Raw genomic sequence first — 25,567 nt, 5'->3', positions numbered from 1 at the left:
TTATAGCAAGTAAGAATACTTTGGTGACATCATGTCAGTCCAACAGAGAAAATGATAGGAAGAGCAACAAATGTAAAAGATATGAGTGTTACTATAATAAAAAAAACTTAAATTCAGACAACAAATTGAAGATGATTGCTTTACCAAGCCAAGCAATGATATTGGCAACTCTCACTATAAGAAACTGAAAACTATTGATGAAAGTGTTTCATGAAAAATATGCAAAACTGAATACTGCTGTGTCATATGATTATGAAAGACACAAACAAAAATTAACAAATAAGAGAGAGAAACACTTCATGAGCAAAACTGAGGGAATGAAACATACGAATTACCATGAAAGTTTGAAAGAAATGGAACTATATAACCTACAAACAAGAAAAAGACATGATAATCCATGCATGGCAACATTTTTTTCAACCCATCCCTGTCAAAAATCATACAAAATTTTTCATTCAAACACAAAAGGTGAAAGACAAGCATTCCATCAAAATAACATCTAGCACATTCTAAAATCAACTTCCTCCAATTCTGTTATGGTAACAGTGCACCTCACCTCTTTCTCCTGCAAGACTTTACTAAGGCACAAAAGGCTAAGATGAGGCACTGGAGTCCATTATGTATGGAGACTCTTTTGCTTTGACCATCCCCTTGAGGGAGTTCCCAAAGGCAACAGGCATCAGAGATACAGATATATATAGATTCAAGTCTCAACAGACATTATCCCAAGATCATCCTAAATCATTATCATTTCCAAACACCTAAGCTACCTCATACTTTCTCCCTAGCTGTCTGTTTACATCACTGATGCCTGTTCCCTTCATAACTGGTGAGCTTCCGTGCCTCTTTTTAGCCTTTAGTGCCTATCCTTTATCAGGCTACTGGCAGAGGGCCACTCAAGTGCAGTGTTTAAAGTAAACAAATGTAACTCAAATGATAAAAGAATCAAAGATGCATATCAGGAAAAAAAGATGAGGTAAAAAGCAGCACCAGTTAAGAGAATCTGCAATTTGCACATGTGAGGTAGCTATGTATGAAAGCCATGTGAATAAACACAAAAACAAAATCATCTATGGAATAGAAACTGAGAAAAAATTTCCTTCTCTTAATTACACAGTTTTCCCTACACTGTTGGCTCATGAGATAACTGAATTTTGCTAATTAATAGCATCAAGTTATAAGAGAAATTATCAAAAAGAAAGAGCCATTTAATTTCACACATTTTTTACAAATTAGATCACATCTTATTTCTTACCTACAGTACTTTCTGTTCCTTTTGATGTAGCCTGTGCTAGTTCAGCCAAAGTTGCAAGCACAGAGATGTTTTGATCTAAAAAGAGAAAGAGGAATGACATTATTATGCATATAATAAACTTTGATCTTTTATGCCATGAACCTTTTATGGTTATCCACTACAGTATTAAGCAACCTAGTCATCCCCTGGACCAAAGACTAACTCCTAAAGTATCTTCTTTTCCTATATGGATTACTGTATACTGCTACATTAAATGTGCTTTTTTATTAAGATACTACCAAAGCTATATGAATTCTTTGTGTAATGAAAGATGGAAAGGCAAGGGAGGAGGTTAGAAAAGGAAGTACAAGATTTTGAAGGTATCTGAGAGCATTGAAAAATGTGTGGAAGGAGAGAACGTTATCTCGAAGAGCAAAAATGGGTATGTTTGAAGGAACAGTGGTTCCAACAATGTTATATGGTTGCAAGGCATGGGACAGAGTTGTGCGGAGGAAAGTGGATGAGCTGGAAATGAGATGTTTGAGGACAATATGTGGTGTGAGGTAGTTTGACTGAGTAAGTAATGAAAGGGTAAGAGAGATGTATGGTAATAAAAACTGGTTGAGAGAGCAGAAGAGGGTGTTTTGAAATGGTTTGGTCACATGAAGAGAATGAGTGAGGAAAGATTGACTAAGAGGATATATGTGTCAGAGGTGGAGGGAATGAGGAGAAGTGGGAGACCAAATTGGAGGTGGAAAGATGGAGTGAAAAAGATTTTGAGTGACCAGGGCCTGAACATGCAGGAGGGTGAAAGGCATGCAAGGAATAGAGTAAACTGGAACGATGTGGTATACTGGAGTCAACTTGCTGCCAATGGATTGAACCAGGGCATGTGAAGCATCTGGGGTAAACCTTGGAAAGTTTTGTGGGGCCTGGATGTGGAAAGGGAGCCGTGGTTTCGGTGCATTATACATGACAGCTAGAGACTGAGTGTGAATGAATGTGGCCTATGATGTATTTCCTAGTGCTACCTCGCGCACATGCGGGGGAAGGGGGTTGTCATTTCATGTGTGGCGGGGTGGTGATGGGAATGAACAAGGGCAGCAAGTGTGAATTATGTACATGGGTAAATATGTATATGTCTGTGTGTATAAATATGACTATGTTGAGATGCATAGGTATGTATATGAGCATGTGTGGACGTGTATGTATATACATGTGTATGTGGGTGGGTTGGGCCATTCTTTCGTTTGTTTCCTTGCGCTACCTTGCTAACGCGGGAGACATTAACAAAGTATAATAAATAAAAAAATAACGTAAAACATAATTTCACTTAATCAGGAAAATTTGTAAAACATGAAAGTGTTCATCTGTCAGATCAGTGGACAAAAACAATGATTATTCAACAGTTTAAAAGTAAAAGGGGTAAAAATTATTAGAAATGTAGAAAAAAGAAGTTTATTTAAAGCACAGTAACTATTTCCGTTCCATGCATGAGCAATTTTGGGTACACACCTCACTATATGCCACTGGTTCTGTATTTTCCCACCCACAACTGAAAAAACCCATAGTTCCTATACTCTATAGAGGCTTGTACACACACCCATATCTTACCTGCAGAGATATCCACAATACTCAGTTACCCAATGTAAACTATGATGGGAGGATGTTATGCAAGCCCCCCTGCCTGAACACAGTAATTACATGAGATTTTGTGGTGTTTAGTTAATGAAAACAACACCTATCATTTCTAGACATACCACGAGACCAAGAGGAGTAATTCTGAATACTGTACAATATTACAGGAAGAATCAATTTCTAAACATAGCAGAGACAAATGAAACAGAAGAATGTCACACAGAGTTATTAGGTACACAGACACTTTATATGAAGGCGATGCACCAAAATCTAAATAAAGTGCGCTGTGACTGAAATGTCTATGATGGGCTACATCAAAGTGACTCAACATTCTTTTTACTTCAATTTTTGGGAAAAAATCATCAGACTGGAACTGACATCTCTTAAACTGTTTAGAAGTAGAAGGTCATACCACCTCCACAGCATTTCCACCTTACCCTATACTGTTTGGGATCATATAAACTCATTCAAATTTTCTTGTTGCTTAAGTTTCACTTTTTCACTCTCATCTTTCCAACTTTATTATTCTTCAACTTTGTTCACATTTCTAATCCTATATCATTTACAATTAAAGGTTAACATACAAATTACTACTATACGATCAGTCAGTCCTCTTCCAATCCTCTACTGAACCCTGAATCATGTATATCACGTATCATATTCCCTCCTACAAGAAATAGATTAATCATGCTCTTGTTTACCATGCCTTCCATGTCTGTATCATGTGTATTCATGAACATCTTTAAGTTTAAAATATGCATCTGCAACATAAAATGCCAGCTGATGTGCACAATCCAGTTAAAGTGATGCTATCACTCTTGTCATATGCATCAAAGACATGCCCATGCATATCCTCCACTATGTTCCTTAATGTCCCCAGTATTAACCTTTATCATTTGTCACACACAGTTTTCACTTGATCTACACTCTCTAATGCTCTTCCAACTTCTCTTTTATGAGGCATCCTTAACCATATCTTCTCTACCAATACATGGCATGCATAAGACCACTCCTGACATTCTAATTTTCTAACAAATGAATTTTGCAACCAGCAATATTAAACTGACAAACTTACAAAATTTTTCAAACCACTCCTCCTTCATTAACTAAACCACACCATCTCTCAAATGACCACCTGTATCATCTTGCAGGCCTAATTACACACCCTTCAATCCAATCAACTCATGAGTCCCACTAACTCCCATTCTTATCTCACATAAACCTAACAAGTTAAGGAGGGGTCCTGGGGTTGTATGATAATCCCTATCAAATTCAAGTCATCCACCTGAACTTAAATTACATGTCAAAAGTGGTTGAAGGTGTTATTTTCATCCAGGCTATGTGTACACTTTGTGGGTAATATTTGCAAAACTAGGGTTCCCAAGACCCTCAGGCCAACAAAAAAGGAAAGGAATGCCTACTCCATGAGGTGACTTGCCACCTTGCTACTTTGTAATTTCTCTTGATTCACTCTGTCATAATCATTTCATGGGACACCATGCATGTTTGTATCTATTAGTAAGATTCTACAACATCTATCATGAAGATTCTACAACACCTAAACAATCCTCATCCTACAAATAATTCTGAATTTTCATCAACTCACTGCTTTCCTTACCACTCCCAAAAATGTTTTGTTGATAATAATTCAGCACCTAATCTTTATAATTTACAAAATATACAATTACATATAGAATTTTAAAACTTGCTCAACTTTTGTCTTTTCCTGCTTGTTCGCCATTTCCCATTAGGTAGCATTATAAAAAGTCTAGTAAAAACAGCACCCATATGCTCACATCCACTCTCTACAGCCATCTCGTATAATGAAGCAAAACCAGAGCTCCACTCTCCACAGCCAAACCCCAGAGACTTTTCTGTCATTCCCATGACCTTTTCAAGAGCCCTCATTTAGCTTGTTATAACATGTGTAACACATCACTATGATTAATTCTAAACTGTGCAAGCATCAAACCCTCCTGCATGTTCAGGCTTTCTTAACTCAAAGTGTCTTTCACTCCAACTCTCCATCTCATCCTTAGTCTCACTCTCCTTAATCCCTCCAATTCTGATGTACATACTCACTTAGTCAGCCCCTCCTCATTAATCCTTTCCTTATACCCAAATCATTTCAGTATGCCATGCTCATCTTTCTTAAACAAACTCACCTTCTCACAACTCTCTTTTACAGTGTCATTCCATACTTGATAAACCCTCCTCACACCACATGCTGTTTTCAAACATTTAATTTGTAACACATCCACCCTCTTCCACATTTAGGGCCCATGACTCACATCTAAACCGGGCCATCAGAATAACTATATCATCTAAAATATCTATCCCTTACAGGCTGTGACCTATTTTGTTTCTACACACTCCACTATGCACCTATGGCCTTTGCCCCTTCATCCAACTTATGTTTAACTTCAGCTCCCATGGTTCCATCTACTGCCACTTCCAGTCCAAAGTATCTAAATCACCCCATTCCCTCTGGCTTCTCACTATTCAAACTCAAACCAAAATAGAAACCTCTGCTGTTAAACCTCATTTCCTCACACTTCATATTAACTCTCAACTTCCTCCTTCCACTCACTTTCCTAAACTTAGACATCTACCTCTACAGTTTCTCACTCAAATCTGCCATCACAGACATGTCATATGTAAACCGTAACTGACTCATCTCCCAAGCTCTCCCACACCCAGCAGGCTGTAAAGCCACTTTTTTCCCCCAAACCTTCACATTTACCTCCTTTATCAACCCATCAATCATCAAATTATACACCCATTTGGCTGCCCTCCCTTTCACTTGTGTTGCACATGATACAATGTGAATTGTTATATCATAATAATGTACATATCAACCTTTCAGTCCTATCAAAAGCCTTATACACATGGGACTCTGAGTCCTAAACATGTATGTGATGTGTGATGATGTTTCCTGCCATCTCAATTATCCTGGAATGGCTTTGAGCCATAAAATGATACTATGTGTAACCAGCAGTAACAATTCATCCCCATAACAGAAGGACTCTTCTCAGAAAGTACAAGTGGTAACCATGATGATTATACTCGGGTCTGATAGTCACAAATATAAATATACTGCTACATGGGAAGAAATAAGATGCAGTTCTGATGGAAAGTAATAATATATAAGGATGTGATGATGATGATGGCCATGAAGTTTCACCTAGGCTCTGTGATCAGTTCCCTGGCAGAAACAGGCCCACAACCAGCCTCACATCAAGGTTTGTTGTCTTTTTTTGAAATTTTATGTTTTTTAACATTGCTGAAATAATCCTTCAGCTACTCCATCCATTTGTATACTACTGAGTAACCTTTTTATCCTTATATTTATGAAATGAGATTTCCAGCAACAATCCTAAAGTTGAATTCTGGATCAGCGTATAGGAGGAGGAAAAGGGTGCTGAATACCTTCACAGGCCATGTTATGCCCAGTCACTCTCCATGCATGAGAGGAAGGTATTTCACAGCCTATGTAAATGGTGATGCCACAGCCAAAATTTCCTTACTTCTGCTTATATATACACAAAATATCCTTACATATGTTTCTTAGAGTATACCTTATTGCAGAGATTATAATGCTGAAAGCAATATAATAATCATTCCATCAACATATAATGTGGAATAAAACTTGATAAAACAAGCTTGGTGGCAACACTGTTCACTGTCATCTATAACACTGATGGCATATCAACTTCATGAACTTTACATGGCTAAAATAGCCTTCATATTGTGTATTTCTCTTTGAAAAGAAAGGGATCATACAGAAGAGTACAGAAAACATTTGTGAGAGGTTAGAGGGTTAATTCTTCATATAAACATTTATTATTCTTTATATTTTGATGTATCCCTGGGGATAGGGGAGAAAGAATACTTCCCACATATTCCATGCATGTCATAAAAGGCGACTAAAAGGGGAGGGAGCAGGGGGCTGGAAATCTTCCCCTCCCATTTTTCAGTTTTCCAAAAGAAGGAACAGAGAAGGGGGCCAAGTGAGGATATGCTCTCTAAGGCTGAGTCCTCCGTTCTTGGTGCTTCCTCGCTAATGTGGGAAATGGCGAATATGTATATAATAAAAAATGTTGAAGAGAGCAGATGTGGCCTTTCTTCATCCATTCCTGGCATTACCAAGAACTCTAACACAGGCAATGCAGATGAAAAAAAATTAAGGCTAGGGCCAACTCAGAAACATTCCAAACTTAGGAAAAGAAAGGGTAATATATTGTACACACTGATATCTCATTTCAGTACAAACAGAAAAGACGATATTTAATTTTTTCTTTTCAGGGAGCATCTCTACTTTAACATGAATGAACTTATGTAACATCATTTTCTCACTGATACAGAATCCATCACACAGATAATTACTATAAACAAAAATAATAATGTAGTCATCAATACAATAAGTAATCTGTCAATCCCATGAGTGAGGATGAAAGCCAAAGGTTTGTTGATGTTTCAGGGCAGAGAAGAATGGTGGAGTGAACATCACTCAATTCATCAGGCCTCCCTCCCATTTGTGTTGGAGATACAAATTGATTTCTGATGTTGTAACACTGTGTATATTAATACAGTATAATGTGCAAATCAATAATTCATTTTTGTACAAACATATATGAAAAGAACTGACATTCAGTTTTCTCTGAAAACATCTCTTCTGTGTTATAAATGAGTTTATGTCATGTCACCTTCTTAAAGACATTGAATCCACCACACTCATAGGTAACAAATATAATAATTTAGTTCCCAAAATGGCAAGTAATCATTCAATCCCATGAGTGTGGTTCAAAGCAAAAGTTTTAATGGTACTTACAGAGAACAGGTGGGTGGAATAAACAACACCTATTTATCAACCCTCCTTATGGAGGTGATACAACACAAATTCTTGTCATATAGTTTGTAACATATACTGTATTGTCCAAATTGACATTTCACTTCAATACAAACTCATTAAAGAAGAAATGTGATATTTGAAGTGATCGTAGTGGTGGAAAGATAGAATATCAATGTACTGTATAATATTGAATGGAGGTTTGTTCATATGTCCAAATATTCATAAATCAGATGTTCATTAGATAAAGACTGGGTATCAGTTATCATATTAAGCAAATCAAAAACATCAAAACTTGGTATTCCAAACTGGACGCCCACAGCAATTAGGATACTAATCTTACATAATTTTGCTTTATCATCATTATGAAATAAATAATGACTTTTTCTTTTCATATTTGACTGCCGTTTCCCGCATTAGCGATGTAAAACAAAATAAATCAAAATTACCTTAAAATATTCTCTTTATCTATTTTGTTATATAACCTGATGTTCCTTACATGGTAACTGTCAGCATTGAGACAAAATCCAAATGACTTTGCCTGTGCTTCTGGGATATGAATCTAATACAGTACTATTTGTTAAGAAATTATAAAATACATTATAAACAAAAAGCTTACTTTAACTCTAAATACTTCATTATTAGTGGAAATGATTATTTGAAGTTCACTGGTTATATAGACTTTTGCCATGGGCATTCCCTTGAGGGAGTCTCAGAGAGAATGGGCATTAGAAATACACAAACATGTACAGATAAAAGATTATTTGATGTACGAAGTGACTATAAGACATTTTTCAAATCTATCACTGCTACAAGGCCTTAGTGTCTTTCTAAGAGTTTGCACCTTAATTTTCAAATGTTGTGACTGCAAAACATTACTCTAAGAGCCATCACTATAGATGGCTCTTGGTAATGACTAAAATGAATTATCAAACAGTAGAGTTATAAGTTTGTTGAGTATACCTAGTAAGGCATGAGAAAGCAGTGATTGAAGGGGTGGTATCATATACACAGCAGATGACTGGGGAGAAGCACTGTGGTTTCAGGAGGTAGAGGGTATGTGGATAATGTGTCTGTTTTAAAGAATGTGTGGTGAATATTTGGAGAAGGAAAAAAAATCGCATATAACATTTATGCAAACAGAAAAAGCAGATGGAAGAACTAGCAAAGATGCATCATAGAAGATCCTACAGATATATGGAGTAAATGGAGAGCAAGACATGTGTTCAAGAAGAAAGAGTGCAGGATAAAGGTGTGTCTGTGTCAAGGATGCCTTATCCTTACATCTTATAAACAGGGTGGAAGAGCAAAGTCAATATGGAGGTCTTGGAGATATGTGCAAGACCGTAGTAAGATGGGAGTACAGCACTGGGGAGGTATTTTGCTTGTTTTCTGCAGATGGCATAGCTCTGATAAAGGGCTCTATGGAAAAAATCTAGAAGTCTGAGACACACTCTGCAAAGTGTGTAAAAAAGGAAATTTAAGAGGAAATATGAACAAAAAGTATGATAACAAGGCGCAGCTAGGGGGTGGGACAGTAATTGTGTAATACCCTGGAGGATGTGGAGTGCCTAGCTACCTGAAACATGACATGGTAACTGGTGGAACCGGGGGCTGATGTGAGTCACAGGGAGGAACAGGAAACTAGGATTTTCACTGTATTGAGAAATGCATACACAGAGAGGTCAGAAATGTTGTATGGATGAGAGTCTTGGGCCTAAATGTAAAAGAAAGAAAGAGAGTAGATATGATTAAATGAAATGCCTGAAGTCAACCTGGAGGATGTGGAGTGCCCAGCTACCTGAAACATGACGTGGTAACTGGTGGAACCAGGGGCTATGTGAGTCACGGGGTGGAACAGGAAACTAGGATTTTAACTGTATTAAGGAATGCATATACAGAAAGGTCAGAAATGTTGTATGGATGAGAGTCTTGGGCCTAAATGCAAAAGAAAGAAAGAGGGCAGATGTGTTTAAATGAAATGCCTGAAGTTAATGGATGTTAAGTTAAGGTGCCTGAGAAATGTTAATGTACGAGAGAGATATAGTGATATAGGGTGTGCTGATATGGTTCAGACATATGTATGGAATGAGAGGACAGATTCACAATGATCGTATATATGGCAAAAGTGGTGGAAGCAAGAGGAAAGGGTAGACCAAAGAGGAGGAGGAGGAGAATGGAGTGAAGAGAGCTTAAGGGTATCACAATGTGCAATGGACAGAATGATCGGAAGTGACATGGTAAAGGGGGGAAGATATACTGTCAACAGGCTGAGGCAGGGCATATGAAGTGACCATGGTAAATGAAAAGATAATCTGTAGGGCTTAGTTTTGGATGGTCATCTCTGGTTTCAGTTCATATACAAGACAACTTAGAGAGCAAATGTGTATAAATGAGACCACTGTACATTTGTTCCTGAAGCTAATTCATTGAAGCAAGACAGGGAATTGGGCATAAAAATTTTATCATTATTATTATTATTATTATACTCAATTGCTGTTTCCTGCATCAGCGAGGTAGCACAAGGAAATGGGCAAAGAATAGCCCAACCACCCAAATACACATCTATATACACAAATGCCCATACAAGCACATATACATACATATGCATTTCAATGTATACATACATATACATACACAGACATAAATATATGCACATGTACATATTCATACTTGCTGCCCTCAGCCATTCTCGTCGCCTCCACACCACACATGACATAGCATCCTCCCCCCTCACCCCCCTCCAGCAAGGTAGGGCCAGGAAAAGACAAAAAAGGAAACATTTGTTCACACTCAGTCTCTAGCTGTCATGTGTAATGTCCCAAAACCACAGCTCCCTTTCCATACCCAGGCCCCACAGACCTTTCCAGGGTTACCCCAGATGCTTCAAAAGCCCAGGTTCGATCCACTGACAGAACGTCGACCTCGGTATATCACATCATTCCAATTCACTCTATTCCTTGCACCTTTCACTCTCCTGTATGTTCAGGCCCTGATCACTCAAAATCTTTTACACACCATCCTTCCACCTCCAATTTGGTCTCCTACTTCTCCTTGTTCCCTCCACCTTTGACATATATATCCTCTTTGTCAATCTCTCCATGTCTCAAAACCAATTCAACACACGCTCTTCTGCTCTCTCTCAACCACACTTTTTATTGCCACACATCTCTCTCACCCTTTCATAACTTACTCAATCAAACCACCTCACACCATATATTGTCCTCCAACATTTCATTTCCAACACATCCACCCTCCTCCGCACAACCCTATCCATAGCCCATGCCTCGCAACCATATAACGTTGTTGGAACCACTATTCCTTCAAACATACCCACTTTTGCTCTCCGAGATAACGTTCTCGCCTTCCACACATTCTTCAACGCTCCCAAAACCTTCACCCCCTCCCCCACCCTGTGACTCACTTCCGCTTACAGGGTTCCATCTACTGCTAAGTCCACTCCCAGATATATGAAACACTTTACTTCCTCCAGTTTTTCTCCATTAAAACTTACCTCCCAATCAACTTGTCTGTCAGCCCTACTGAACCTAATAACCTTGCTCTTATTTACATTTACTCTCAACATTCTTCTTTCACAAACTTTACCAAACTCAGCCACCAACCTCTGCAGTTTCTCACCCAAATAAGCCACCAGCACTGTAACATCAGCGAATAACAACTGTCTCACCTCCCAAGCCCTCTCATCCACAACAGACTGAAAATATAAAAAGTTAATTCTTAGCTGAAATGCACCTTGTTTTACAATGACTTTTGAGAGACTGGCATTACAGAAAGGAGGTTCTGATGACATAACATCTGATGATGCAAATTAGGTAAAACTCAGCCGATGCTTACAAACATTGTTCTTTAAGCAGATTTTTCAGATGACAATTACTTTCTGCATGCATGAAACATATATGTCGCATACTTAGTCATGTGTTCTCCCTTGTAAGGGAACAACATGAAAAGGGACAGCAAATGAAGGAGTTTGCTTGAATATGGAAATAAGAGGCAAAAGATTAGACAAGGAAACAATTTGAGATGAAAATGAAGTATGACAGAAACATGAACTTTAAGGAGCTATGCAGATGTTCTGGAATTTCTGGAAAATAATGAGAATCAAACAAGAAAGCGTTCAACCAATTGCAAAGGATTACAAAAAAAATGTATGACAGTGAGGTTGGTTGGCTATCTATTGAGGCATTTGGCCTTTCAACTACTAGGGTCACTTTAAGGCCATCACTTTAAGACACATTCACAACCCAATATGTCTTAAACACCTCTGCATGTTAAGTAATTCTAAGACCATACATTCTCATCATGTCTGTGGCCCTTTGTTAGAGTGGGGTAAACTATAATAAATATGGAGGGGCCTGGATGTGGAAAGGGAGCCGTGGTTTCGGTGCATTATACATGACAACTTGAGACTGAGTGTGAACGAATGTGGCCTTTGTTGTCTTTTCCTAGCGCTACCTCGAGCGCATGCGGGGGAGGGGGTGCCATTTCATGTGCAGCGGGGTGGTGACAGGAATGGATGAAGGCAGCAAATATGAATATGTACATGTGTATATATGTATATGTCCGTGTATGTATATGTAAGTATAGTTGAAATATATATATTTATTTATATTCATTTATCTATTTTACTTTGTCACTGTCTCCCATGTTAGCGAGGTAGTGCAAGGAGACAGACAAAAGAATAGCCCAACCCACCCACATACACATGTATATACATACACGTTCACACACGCAAATATACATACCTACACATCTCAACGTATACATATATATACACACACAGACATATACATATATACACATGTACAGAGTTCATACTATCTGCCTTTATTCATTCCTATCGCCACCCCACCACACATGAAATGACAACCCCCTCCCTCCTCATGTCGCGAGGTAGCGCTAGGAAAAGACAACAAAGGCCACATTCGCTCACACTCAGTCTCTAGCTGTCATGTAATAATGCAACAAAACCACAGCTCCCTTTCCACATCCAGGCTCCACAGAACTTTCCATGGTTTACCCCAGACGCTTCACACGCCCTGATTCAATCCACTGACAGCACGTCGACCCCAGTATACCACTTCGTTCCAATTCACTCTATTCCTTGCACGCCTTTCACCCTCCTGCATGTTCAGGCCCCAATCACTCAAAATCTTTTTCTCTCCATCTTTCCACCTCCAATTTGGTCTCCCACTTCTCCTCGTTCCCTCCACCTCCGACACATATATCCTCCTGGTCAATCTTTCCTCACTCATTCTCTCCATGTGACCAAACCATTTCAAAACACCCTCTTCTGCTCTCTCGACCACACTCTTTTTATTACCACACATCTCTCTTACCCTATCATTTCTTACTCGATCAAACCACCTCACACCACATATTGTCCTCAAACATCTCATTTCCAGCACATCCACCCTCCTCCGCACAACTCTAACTATAGCCCATGCCTCGCAACCATACAACATTGTTGGAACCACTATTCCTTCAAATATACCCATTTTTGCTTTCCGAGATAATGTTCTCGACTTCCACACACTCTTCAAGGCTCCCAGAATTTTCGCTGCCTCCCCCACCCTATGATTCACTTCCGCTTCCATGGTTCCATCTGCTGCCAAATCCACTCCTAGATATCTAAAACACTTCCCTTCCTCCAGTTTTTCTCCATTCAAACTTACCTCCCAACTGACTTGATCCTCAACCCTACTGTATCTAATAACCTTGCTCTTATTCACATTTACTCTCAGCTTCCTTCTTACACACACTTTGCCAAACTCAGTCACCAGCTTCTCCAGTTTCTCACATGCATCAGCCACTAGCGCTGTATCATCAGCAAACAACAACTGACTCACTTCCCAAGCTCTTTCATCCACAACAGACTGCATACCTGCCCCTCTCTCAAAAACTCTTGCATTCACCTCCCTAACAACCCCATCCATAAACAAATTAAACAACCATGGAGACATCACACACCTCTGCCACAAACCTACATTCACCAAGAACCAATCACTTTCCTCTCTTCCAACATGTACACATGCCTTACATCCTTGATCAAAACTTTTCACTGCTTCTAACAACTTGCCTCCCACACCATATATTCTTAATACCTTCCACACAGCATCTCTATCAACTCTATCATATGCCCTTTCCAGATCCATAAATGCTACATACAAATCCATTTGCTTTTCTAAGTACTTCCCACATACATTCTTCAAAGCAAACACCTGATCTACACATCCTCTACCACTTCTGAAACCACACTGCTCTTCCCCAATCTGATGTTCTGTACATGCCTTCACCCTCCCAATCAATACCCCCCCCACACAACCTCCCAGGAATACTCAACAAACTTACACCTCTGTAATTTGAGCACTCACTTTTATCCCCTTTGCCTTTGTACAATGGCACCATGCAAGCATTCCGCCAATCCTCAGGCACCTCACCATGAGTCATACATACATTAAATAACCTCACCAACCAGTCAACAATACAGTCAGCCCCTCTCTTAATAAATTCCACTGCAATACCATCCAAACCCACTGCCCTTGCTGGCTTCCATCTTCTGCAAAGCTTTTACTACCTCTTCTCTGTTTACCAAATCATTTTCCCTAACCCTCTCACTTTGCACACCACCTCAAACAAAACACCCTATATCTGCCACTCTATCATCAAACACATTCAACAAACCTTCAAAATACTCACTCCATCTCCTTCTCACATCACCACTGCTTGTTATCACCTCCCCATTAGCCCCATTCACTGAAGTTCCCATTTGTTCCCTTGTCTTACGCACTTTATTTACCTCCTTCCAAAACATCTTTCTATTCTCCCTAAAATTTGATGATACTCTCTCACCCCAACTCTCATTTGCCCTCTTTTTCACCTATTGCACCTTTCTCTTGACCTCCTTCCTCTTTCTTTTATACATCTCCCACTCATTTGCATTATTTATCTGCAAAAATCGTCCAAATGCCTCTCTCTTCTCTTTCACTAATAATCTTACTTCTTCATCCCACCAATCACTACCCTTTCTAATCTGCCCACCTCCCACGCTTCTCATGCCACAAGCATCTTTTGCGCCAGCCATCACTGCTTCCCTAAATACATCCCATTCCTCCCCCACTCCCCTTACCTCCTTTGTTCTCACCTTTCCCTATTCTGTACTCAGTCTCTCCTGGTACTTCCTCACACAAGTCTCCTTCCCAAGCTCACTTACCCTCACCACTCTTTTCACCCCAACATTCTCTCTTCTTTTCTCAAAACCTCTACAAATCTTCACTTTCGCCTCCACAAGATAATGATCAGACATCCCTCCAGTTGCACCTCTTAGCACATTAACATCCAAAAGTCTCTCTTTTGCGTGCCTATCAATTAACATGTAATCCAATAATGCTCTCTGGCCATCTCTCCTACTTACATACGTATACTTATGTATATCTCGCTTTTTAAGCCAGGTATTCCCAATCACCAGTCCTTTTTCAGCACATAAATCTACAAGCTCTTTACTATTTCCATTTACAACACTGAACACCCTATGTACACCAATTTTTCCCTCAACTGCCACATTACTCACCTTTGCGTTCAAATCACTCATCACTATAACCTGGTCTCATGCATCAAAACTACTAACACATTCACTCATCTGCTCCCAAAACACTTGCCTCTCATGATCTTTCTTCTCATGCCCAGTTGCATATGCACCAATAATCACCCATCTCTCTCCGTCCACTTTCAGTTTTACCTTATCAATCTAGACTTTACTTTCTTATACTCTATCATATACTCCCACCACTCCTGTTTCAGGAGTAGTGCTACTCCTTCCCTTGCTCTTGTCCTCTCACTAACCCCTGACTTTACTCCTAAGACATTCCCAAACCACTCTTCTCCTTTACCCTTGAGCTTCGTTTCACTCAGAGCCAAAACATCCAGGTTCCTTTCCTCAAACATACTACCTACCTCTCCTTTTTTCTCATCTTGTTTACATCCACACACATTTAGACACCCCAATCTGAGCCTTCGAGGAGGATGACCACTCCCCGCGTGACTCCTTCTTCTGTTTCCCCTTTTAGAAAGTTAAAATACAAGGAGGGGAGGGTTTCTGGCCTCCCGCTCCCGTCCCCTTTAGTCGCCTTCTACGACACGTAAGGAATGCGTGGGAAGTATTCTTTCTCCCCTATCCCCAGGGATAGGAGAGAAATGTATAGGTATGTATATGTGCGTGTGTGGGCATTTATGTATATACATGTGTATGTGGGTGGGTTGGGCCTTTCTTTCACCTGTTTCCTTGCGCTACCTCGCTAACGCGGGAGACAGCAACTAAGTATGATAGAAATAGAATAGACATGAATATGAAAAATGCAATAAATAACTTAAAGAGATATGCACATGGTTCCATGACTGACATCTCAATACTGTACAAGCCAATAAGCACTAAAAGATACCCTGATAATATTTTCCACAGTGAACATAATAAAGTTTTGAAGTTTTCAGCATAAGCTATCAATTTTGAACACTTAACAATAAAACTTTTAAAACTGACCATCTGAGTCATCAGCCATAATGGAGTGTGGTAATTCACTGCCAACTGCTGAAAAGTCTTCTTCCTCTTTAGACCTTTGACTGCTATCATTGACATTTTGGCTATTTTCACAAACCTGTAAAGAAAAATAACTTTGAACAAACAAATGTATGCAATAAGCAAGAATATTAAACTTTTGTAATACCTCTAGTTTCTATATCTATAATGTTGTTCCTTAACTGAAAAATGTAGTTAAAACATAACCAACCAGAGGGCAGCGATCAGGTTCGAGGGGAAGAGAAGAGAATGCATACATTATCCTTTTTCTTTTCCTTCAAGTATTTGTGCTGTTTCCTGTGGGGCAGGGTGGCATTGGACATGGATGAAGGTGAGCAAGCATGAATATGTACATGTGTATATATTGGAAAAGATCACAACTGAGTGCATGATCAAGTAAATTCCTTCTAATCCATGGGGGAACAAAACATGATTAGTTCCCAAGTGCACTTTCGTGTAATGATCACATCATTAGGGGAGATAAAAGAAGGAAATATAACAGTCAATTGATATACAAGGAAGAGACGTAGCTAGGATGCCATCTGGTAAACAAGTGACTACCCAAGTGGAGGTCAGGTGCATTCAAGTCTGGCAACATGAGTATCATAAAATTTGTTATGAGGACAAGAAAGGGAACTGTTCACAAATTTCATCAACAATAAAACTATCCAATTAGTACTGACCTTCACTAATATTAATGTCAGTCCTTTGTCTATTTAATAATAGAAGATTTAAATATATATCTTAAGGTACAGGAGTTAGAGCTAATAACTACGATGGCATTACTCTACTTAATACAATGATCATAATCTTATAAATGATTAAACAAGGCATTTGATTCTTGTCTTGTTCTTATACTAAATTCATTTTGCTGAAGTGTAACAGAAAGATCCATACCAGTTTGCCTAACAGAAAACATATCAAAATTTCTATACAGTACTCTACAAAAAGAGCCTGCAGAATTTTCTGGTGAGTTCCTGATTAAGATATTCTTTATAGTAATGTTGTTGCTGAAGGCAACACTCACAATAAAGGACTTAAGCAACATGGGAGGTAAAGTAAAATCATTACTAAAAGGTTCTTAGTGACAGGGAGAGGTTTAGGTTTAACTCTATAAAATGATTTCTTTGCCAACTTAAGGGATTTACTAAAGATCTACAATACTTTAACTTGGATCTAATACAAATAACTTTTCATACTCATCATTAATAAACTCTGGACTACATATGTAACGCCCTAAGGAATATAGACTGGAATGATGATAATTTAACTCTGACATGTTGAGCTGAGTAATAATGGATATATGAGCATACATTGCAAGTTTTCTGTATATGCTAAACTTAAACATGTTTCTATCCCTATGGATCATGCAATCTAAAAATAGTAACATACCATTACTTACAATTTCTACAGTAAAGTTGATGGAAGGAACTAAATTGTTAAAGTGAGAAATGTTTGTACATTTTCATTTGTTGGCCATACACAAAGAGCATCATCTACAAACCTAAACCTAATTGCATTAGAGGGTAAGATATCCTTTAGCAACTTTGTGTCAAAGAGTTCCATGTACAGATTACTTAATACAGGTGAAAGAGGGTTACCCATTGCCAGACCAAATTTCTGAGCATAATTATCTTTATATTTCATTTACTATACTTAATAATCGCTGTTTCCCATGTCAGCAAGGTAGTGCCAGGAAACAGACAAAGAATGGCCCATCCACTCATATACACTTTTTTTTTCTCATACATATTCGTCATTTCCCGTGAAAGTTAGGTAGCGTTAAGAACGGATGACTGAGCCTTAGAGGGAATATCCTCACTTGGCCCCTTTCTCTGTTACTTCTTTTGGAAAATCAAAAACAAGAGGGGGAGGATTTCCAGCCCTCAACTACCTCCCCTTTTAGTCACCTTCTATGACACGCAAAGAATACATGGGAAGTATTCTTTCTCCCCATCCCCAGGGTTATATACACATGTATAGGTATGTATAACTGCATGTGTGGGCGTTTATGTATATACATGTGTATGTGGGTGGGTTGGGCCATTCTTTCGTCTGTTTCCTTGTGCTACCTCACAAACGCGGGAGACAGTGACAAAGTATAATAAATAAGAAATATACATAAATGCCCACACACACACATAAACATATATGAACATAAACAGATATATACATATATGCACATGCACATATCCATACTTGCTTGCCTTCATCCACTCCTGTCGCTATCCCGCCACATAGGAAATAGCATTGCTATACCCACTTCAGCAAGGCAGTGTCAGGAAAACAGACAAAAAAGGTCACATTTATTCACACTCAGTCTCTAGATGTCATATTCTCCATAAAAATGAAATACACAGCCTTTTGTACATAATCTTATCAATTTAATAAAAAGGGCCTGGGGATAGGGGAGAAAGAATACTTCCCACGTATTCCCTGCGTGTCGTAGAAGGCGACTAAAAGGGGAGGGAGCGGGGGGCTGGAAATCCTCCCCTCTTGTTTTTTTTTTTAATTTTCCAAAAGAAGGAACAGAGAAGGGGGCCAGGTGAGGATATTCCCTCAGAAGCCCAGTCCTCTGTTCTTAGCGCTACATTGCTAATGCGGGAAATGGCGAATAGTTTGAAAGAAGAAAATAAAAATAGACTTTGAAACAGGTAAATGAATATTATCAATACATCAACTAAATATTCTTAGAGGTCATCAACTGGAAACTTTGTGAACAAAGATGAAACATCAAAGTTTACCAGTTTGAAATCAAATTCAACAATGGTATCATTCAGCTTGTTAACTAAATCTACATTGTTCATGATATTAGAATTTGGTATATTACCCACTAATGGGTTTAAGAAAGAAACCAACCACTTTGACAATTTGTATGTGATGGAACCCAATGAACTTACAATGGGTCTTGCTGGAGAATTTGGTTTATGTGTTTTGATAATTCTATACATATATGGCGACGAAGGTGACAAAGATGACATACTTCTCCTTGTTCCCTCCACCCCTGAGACATGTATCCTCTTTGTCAGCCTTTCCACAATCATTTGTTCCATATGTCCAAACCATTTCAACACACCCTATTGTGCTTATGCTCTCTCAACCTCACTCTTTTTATTACTACACATCTCATCATTTCATTACTTAATCAAACCACCTCACACAACACTGTCTTCAGACACTTCATTTCCAACACATCCACCCTCCTCTGTGAAATCCATCTATAGCCCAAGCCTTGCAACCATATAATGTTGGAGCTACTGTTCCTTTAAACATGCCCATTTTTGCTCTCCAAGATAATGTTCTCTCTTTCCACACATGCCTCATGGTTCCCAGAACTTTCATTCCCTCCCCACCCTATGACTTACTTCATAGCCATGGTTCCATTTGCTGCTAAGTCCACTCCCAGATACCTAAACCATTTCACTCCCTCCAATTTTTCTCCATTTAAACTTAAATCCCAACTAACTTGCCCCTCAACCCTGATGAACCTAATAACCTTGCTCTTATTCACATTTACTCTCAACTTTCTCCTTCCATACACTTTTCCAAATATATGATGTAATAAATGAGTGGGAGCAGAATAAAAAGTAAGAGTTATGTTTCATGCGTGAACCACCAGCACATAAATGTTTGCAGCAATAATCAATTTGATGTTAATAATTTCAGTCTTACAATGTCCACTTTTACATGTGTTTGTTCATAAATGATTGATTTATAATACGGCATACAAAGAGGAGTGGATCTGGCAGCAGATGGAACCATGGAAGCGGAAGTGAATCATAGGGTGGGGGAGAGGGCGAAAGTTCTGGGAGCGTTGAAGAATGTGTGGAAGTCGAGAACATTATCTTGGAAAGCAAAAATGGGTATGTTTGAAGGAATAGTGGTTCCAACAATGTTATATGGTTGCGAGGCATGGGCTATAGATAGAATTGTGCGGAGGAGGGTGGATGTGTTGGAAATGAGATGTTTGAGGACAATATGTGGTGTGAGGTGGTTTGATCGAGTAAATAATATTGGGGTAAGAGAGATGTGTGGTAATAAAAAGAGTGTGGTTGAGAGAGCAGAAGAGGGTGTTTTGAAATGGTTTGGTCACATGGAGAGAATGAGTGAGGAAAGATTGACCAAGAGGATATATGTGTCAGAGGTGGAGGGAATGACGAGAAGTGGGAGACCAAATTGGAGGTGGAAAGATGGAGTGAAAAAGATTTTGAGTGATCGGGGCCTGAACATGCAGGAGGGTGAAAGGTGTATACATGCGTATGTGGGTGGGTTGGGCCATTCTTTCATCTGTTTCCTTGCACTACCTCGCTAACACGGGAGACAGCGACAAAGCAAAATAATATTATAATAAAAATGGTAAATGTATAATACTGTATACAAATGGTAAAAAGTCAGGTATGGCATCACTATTATGAAGTATTACCTTTTAAGATGTGTGCTACTGCCACTGTGTGAATGATTACATTAGTTGTCTATTTGGAATGATGTTCTTAGTCTTAAATAAGTTTTTCTTACATGCATTTTTTTTCCACAAATGAATACAATATAATGCAGTATAAGCCAAACAGTATACATCATCAAAACTTCACTATTAAAAAGCAATTTTGTTGAGATGCCTGCCTCAGCACATGAATGTTTAGAGAAATCAATTCATGATACTGATTTTGTTCTGAGACTTTTTTTTTACATGCATTTGTTCATAAATCATTGCTCTATACTAATGTATGTACCAAACAATAGAAATTATAACAACTTCACTATAATAGTGATTCTGATGGGATATGTATTACCACCAGTGAGTAAATTAAAACAATTATCAATTCAAAATACTGTTTTTGGTCTTACTATTTTTACAAGTGTACAATGATTTGTTTTTATCGAGGATGTAAGGCACATGTACAAGTAGGAAGAGATGAAAGTGATTGGTTCCCAGTGAATGTTGGTTTGTGGTAGGGTGTGTGATGTCTCCATGGCTGTTTAATTTGTTTATGGATGGGGTTGTTAGGGAGGTGATTGCAAGAGTTTTGGAAATAGGGGCAAGTATGCAGTCCATTGTGGATGAGAGGGCTTGGGAAGTGAGTCGGTTGTTGTTCGCTGATGATACAGCGCTGGTGGCTAATTTGGGTGAGAAACTGCAGAAGCTGGTGATTGAGTTTGGTGTGAAAGAAGAAAGCTGAGAGTAAACGTGAATAAGAGCAAGGTTATTAGGTTCAGTAGGGTTGAAGGACAAGTAAATTGGGAGGTAAGTTTGAATGGAGAAAAACTGGAGGAAGTGAAAGTGGATTTGGCAGCGGACGGAATCATGGAAGCGGAAGTGTGTCACAGGGTGGGGGAAGAAGCAAAGGTTCTGGGAGTGTTGAAGAATGTGTGGAAGGCGAGAACGTTATCTCGGACGGGCAAAACTGAAGGAATAGTTGTTCCAACAATCTTAAATGGTTGTGAAGCATGGGCGATAGATAAGGTCATGCGGATGAGGGTGGATGTGTTGGAAATGAGATGTTTGAGGACAAAATGTGGTGTGAGGTGGTTTGATCGAGTAAATAATGAAAGGGTAAGAGAGATGTGCAGTAATAAAAAGAGTGTGGTTGAGAGAGCAGAAGAGGGTGTATTGAAATGATTTGGTCAAATGGAGAGAATGAGTGAGGAAAGATTGACAAAGAGGATATATGTGTCAGAGGTGGAGAGAACGAGGAGAAGTAGGAGACCAAATTGGAGGAGGAAGGATGGAAAGAAAAAGATTTTGAGTGATCAGGGCCTGAACATACAAGAGGGTGAAAGGTGTGCTAGGAATAGAGTAAATTGGAACGATGTGGTATACCAGGGTCGACATGCTGTCAATGGATTGAACCATGGCATGTGAAGCGTCTGGGGTAAACCATGGAAAGCTTTGTGGGGCCTGGATGTGGAAAGGGAGCTGTGGTTTTGGTGCATTACACATGACAGCTAGAGACTGAGTGTGAACGAATGTGGCCTTTGTTGTCTATTCCTAGCGCTACCTCGCACGCACGCAGGGGGAGGGGGGTGTCATTTCATGTGTGACAGGGTGGCGGCAGGAATGGATGAAGGCAGCATGTATGAATATGTACATGTGTATATTTTGTATATGTCTGTGTACGTATATGTATGTATATGATGAAATGTATAGGTATGCATTTGTGCGTGTGTGGGCGTTTGTGTATATACATGTGTATGTGGGTGGGTTGGGCCATTCTTTTGTCTGTTTCCTTGCGCTACATTGCTAATGCAGGTGACACCGTTAAAGTATAATAATATAATAATGATGATTTGTGCTTCAGCTTCTTCACTAATCTCCTATATGGTATAGTGTCTGGCAACAGGTTAGGGATAATGTTAACTCCCATGTCCTTTTCACACACATACTCCTGAAGCTTATTTCCAGTAAGATACTGATAATACTGAGGCCTTCTTTCACTCTGTCCCATCCTCATTAATCCATATTCGCTAAGGAATCTCATCAACCATGTTTTTGAGCAATTCTGGAGTCTCTTTAGGTCCCTTATAAGTGATGCAATCCCCCTTACTTCCATTTCCCACATGACCTTTGCATCATCTGACAACACATTCAGATATGAGTCTACCTTCAGGCAAGTCATTTACATAGATAAAGAATAGTAATGATCCCAGAACAGAAAACTGTGGTACTCTGCTGATCACCTTGACTAATTTAGAGATGCTCCTCATTATAGTTATTGAGGAAGACATGAGAAGGTAGAGATACGCATATACAATAGCAACTGCAAAACCACTAAGGAGAGCAGAACTTTTCTGTCCCTACCTGGCTATGGAAGAGACCTCTATAAGCTACTAGTGTCGACATAAATAAGCTGGATATTTAAACATTTAAACAAAGGTGAAAACAGTTTAAACATCACATGAAATGTTGGTCACATCTCAAGGATTAAATATAAGATTACAAAGTACTTCCCATACATGACAACATAAACAGCTTACATTTACCATGCCTGACATACTCACTGTGGGGGCAGACAGGCCTTAATGAAGAACCAATTGTTCTATTAGCTGCAGCCTGGCATGCTAATGATTAGGTTGGCAGAGTCAGCCAAATAATGTTAAGATTCATAGATTCATGTCAGTGTCTGTCTGTTCCCTCCAGGAACTCCTAACAAGGAGGTGACTACAGCAAAAGATTCTCCACTTATCCCTGTCCTTACATGCCTCCCTCGCATACACCATTCCACGTATTCCATCATTTCTCTCCCTCCAATATTCTTCCACTTTATTTGTCCATGTTACAGGTGGTCCTCCTCTCACACCAACCCCTTTACTTGTACTGTAATACACTCTCCTTGTAAACCCCCAGTCCCTCATTCTTTCCACAAACCCAAATCACCTCTAAGTATTATGTTTCACCTACTCCATCATTCTACAGTTCATTCCCTGCCCTACTACATCTCTCATACATGCCTTTACTTCTTTCTTCATTCCATCTAGTCATACCACATGCCCCTTCCACAGACTGGATTATTGACTTTTGTGACTTATTCCATGTTCATGTTTCAGCTACATATGTCAGGGTAGCAGGACTAAGCTGTCCCGCTGATCCTCTCTTCTCTTCTATACTTACTTCCCTACCCTTCATTATTCTATTAAGGAACTCATTACTATCCAACATATGGAAGACTTGAATTTTTCGGATGATGTGTATATCAAATCAAGGACAGTTTTCATCTTTCAGAGTATTCACAATACCTGTTGCCTACACAAGCCACAGGACACTGGTATCTGAACACAACACAGTTAATATTAAAAGATGATATGTAACATCACAGTGCAAGTTATCTACGCCTATATGGAAATGTACAATCAATCAATGTAACCTCGCAATTTTCTAACAGATATCCATTCATTCAGTTTGCATATGGTTATCCGGATCAACATTCCATTTACCAATCACTGCACGTAATATACATTCCAGAAAAATCTTTGTGGTGGTGAGAGGAACACTAATGTGACTTGAAACAAAAGATTATCTGATCAAGGGTTAAGTTTTCACAAAACCCAACACAGATATGCCACTATACATAGTGAAGGGTTCACACAATGAAGCATTTCAATGCTCAATTGATTCATTTGTAAAAACAAAAATTAGTTAAAAAAAAAGATAGGGTTATATTATGTTTTGCTCATGAATTACATAGGCAGCCAAAGCCTTTTTTCAGTTTTTCTTCACATGAAGTCATGCCTGAGAATTCAATCTTCATTACATATCAAGGCTTCTGAAGCACTTTATAGTCAGGAAAAAAGCATGCTGTTTTTAAGAAAATAAGTTTTTTCCAACTTTCTTACAATATCATTACTTGCACTTTAGAAAACTTCTAATCTAATTATTCCTTAGTGATGGTAGCACTACAGTTATTGCAAATTATTAAAAAAATAATACTCCTAAATGCAAGTTGCAATACTGTTACCATAAAAACTGACTTACTTCTTCAACTAGCAACTCTTCTGTATGAACTTCTTCAGTTTTGCAGACAACTGGTATTGAATCCAAATCATGCGTCATGTCTAGGGAAATAGATTCCACTGCTACAGCTTCCTCCTCCTCCTTGCAGCTATTGCCATTCTATAATAAGAATGTAATCTATAGTAAAAATGAAAAGGAAAGAGCATCATTTGAACAATCTTCTGCCTTCATCTGATAAACCATATCCACCAGAATACTCACACAGACTCTCAAAGCATTTTAGTCACTTCATGTCACCATATTCTCTATCATTATGGTACAACATCAATGTCTACTGTAAAGTACAGTAAATCAAACTGCTTTCCACTAATAAAAAGGACACACAGATTCAGAAAGGGGAAAATGTCCAGAAATGAATAAAAAAAAAAGTAGCAGATTCCTCAGAATAAAATGAACAATATAAATATAGGTTTTGAAACCTGAAAAACTTTTCTCTCTTAAGCATTGTCCTACAAGCATGAGATATACTCCTTTAGCTGGGAATATATACAGTGGTGATGCGAGAAGGAGATGGATTGAGTATTTTGAAGGTTTGTTGAATGTGTTTGATGATAGAGTGGCAGATATAGGGTGTTTTGGTCGAGGTGGTGTGCAAAGTGAGAGGGTTAGGGAAAATGATTTGGTAAACAGAGAAGAGGTAGTAAAAGCTTTGCGGAAGATGAAAGCCGGCAAGGCAGCAGGTTTGGATGGTATTGCAGTGGAATCTATTAAAAAAGGGGGTGACTGTATTGTTGACTGGTTGGTAAGGTT

General features: G+C 38.9%; 1 protein-coding gene across 1 annotated transcript in view; it reads right to left on the bottom strand.

Annotated features, from left to right (window-relative positions):
* LOC139755446 (uncharacterized) overlaps positions 1-25,567 on the bottom strand; it is a 150,470-nt gene that overhangs the window by 23,840 nt on the left and 101,063 nt on the right. Inside the window, exons 8-10 of the mRNA XM_071673756.1 lie at positions 24,779-24,916; positions 16,276-16,390; positions 1,256-1,330 (exon numbers count right to left, since the gene is read on the bottom strand). Coding sequence (XP_071529857.1) covers positions 1,256-1,330; positions 16,276-16,390; positions 24,779-24,916 — 328 coding nt within the window. The remainder of the gene's footprint in view (positions 1-1,255; positions 1,331-16,275; positions 16,391-24,778; positions 24,917-25,567) is intronic.

This window comes from Panulirus ornatus, chromosome 19 (genome assembly GCF_036320965.1).
Source record: "Panulirus ornatus isolate Po-2019 chromosome 19, ASM3632096v1, whole genome shotgun sequence".
Lineage (NCBI taxonomy): Eukaryota > Metazoa > Arthropoda > Malacostraca > Decapoda > Palinuridae > Panulirus > Panulirus ornatus.
This window is presented reverse-complemented; position numbering and strand designations above follow the sequence as displayed.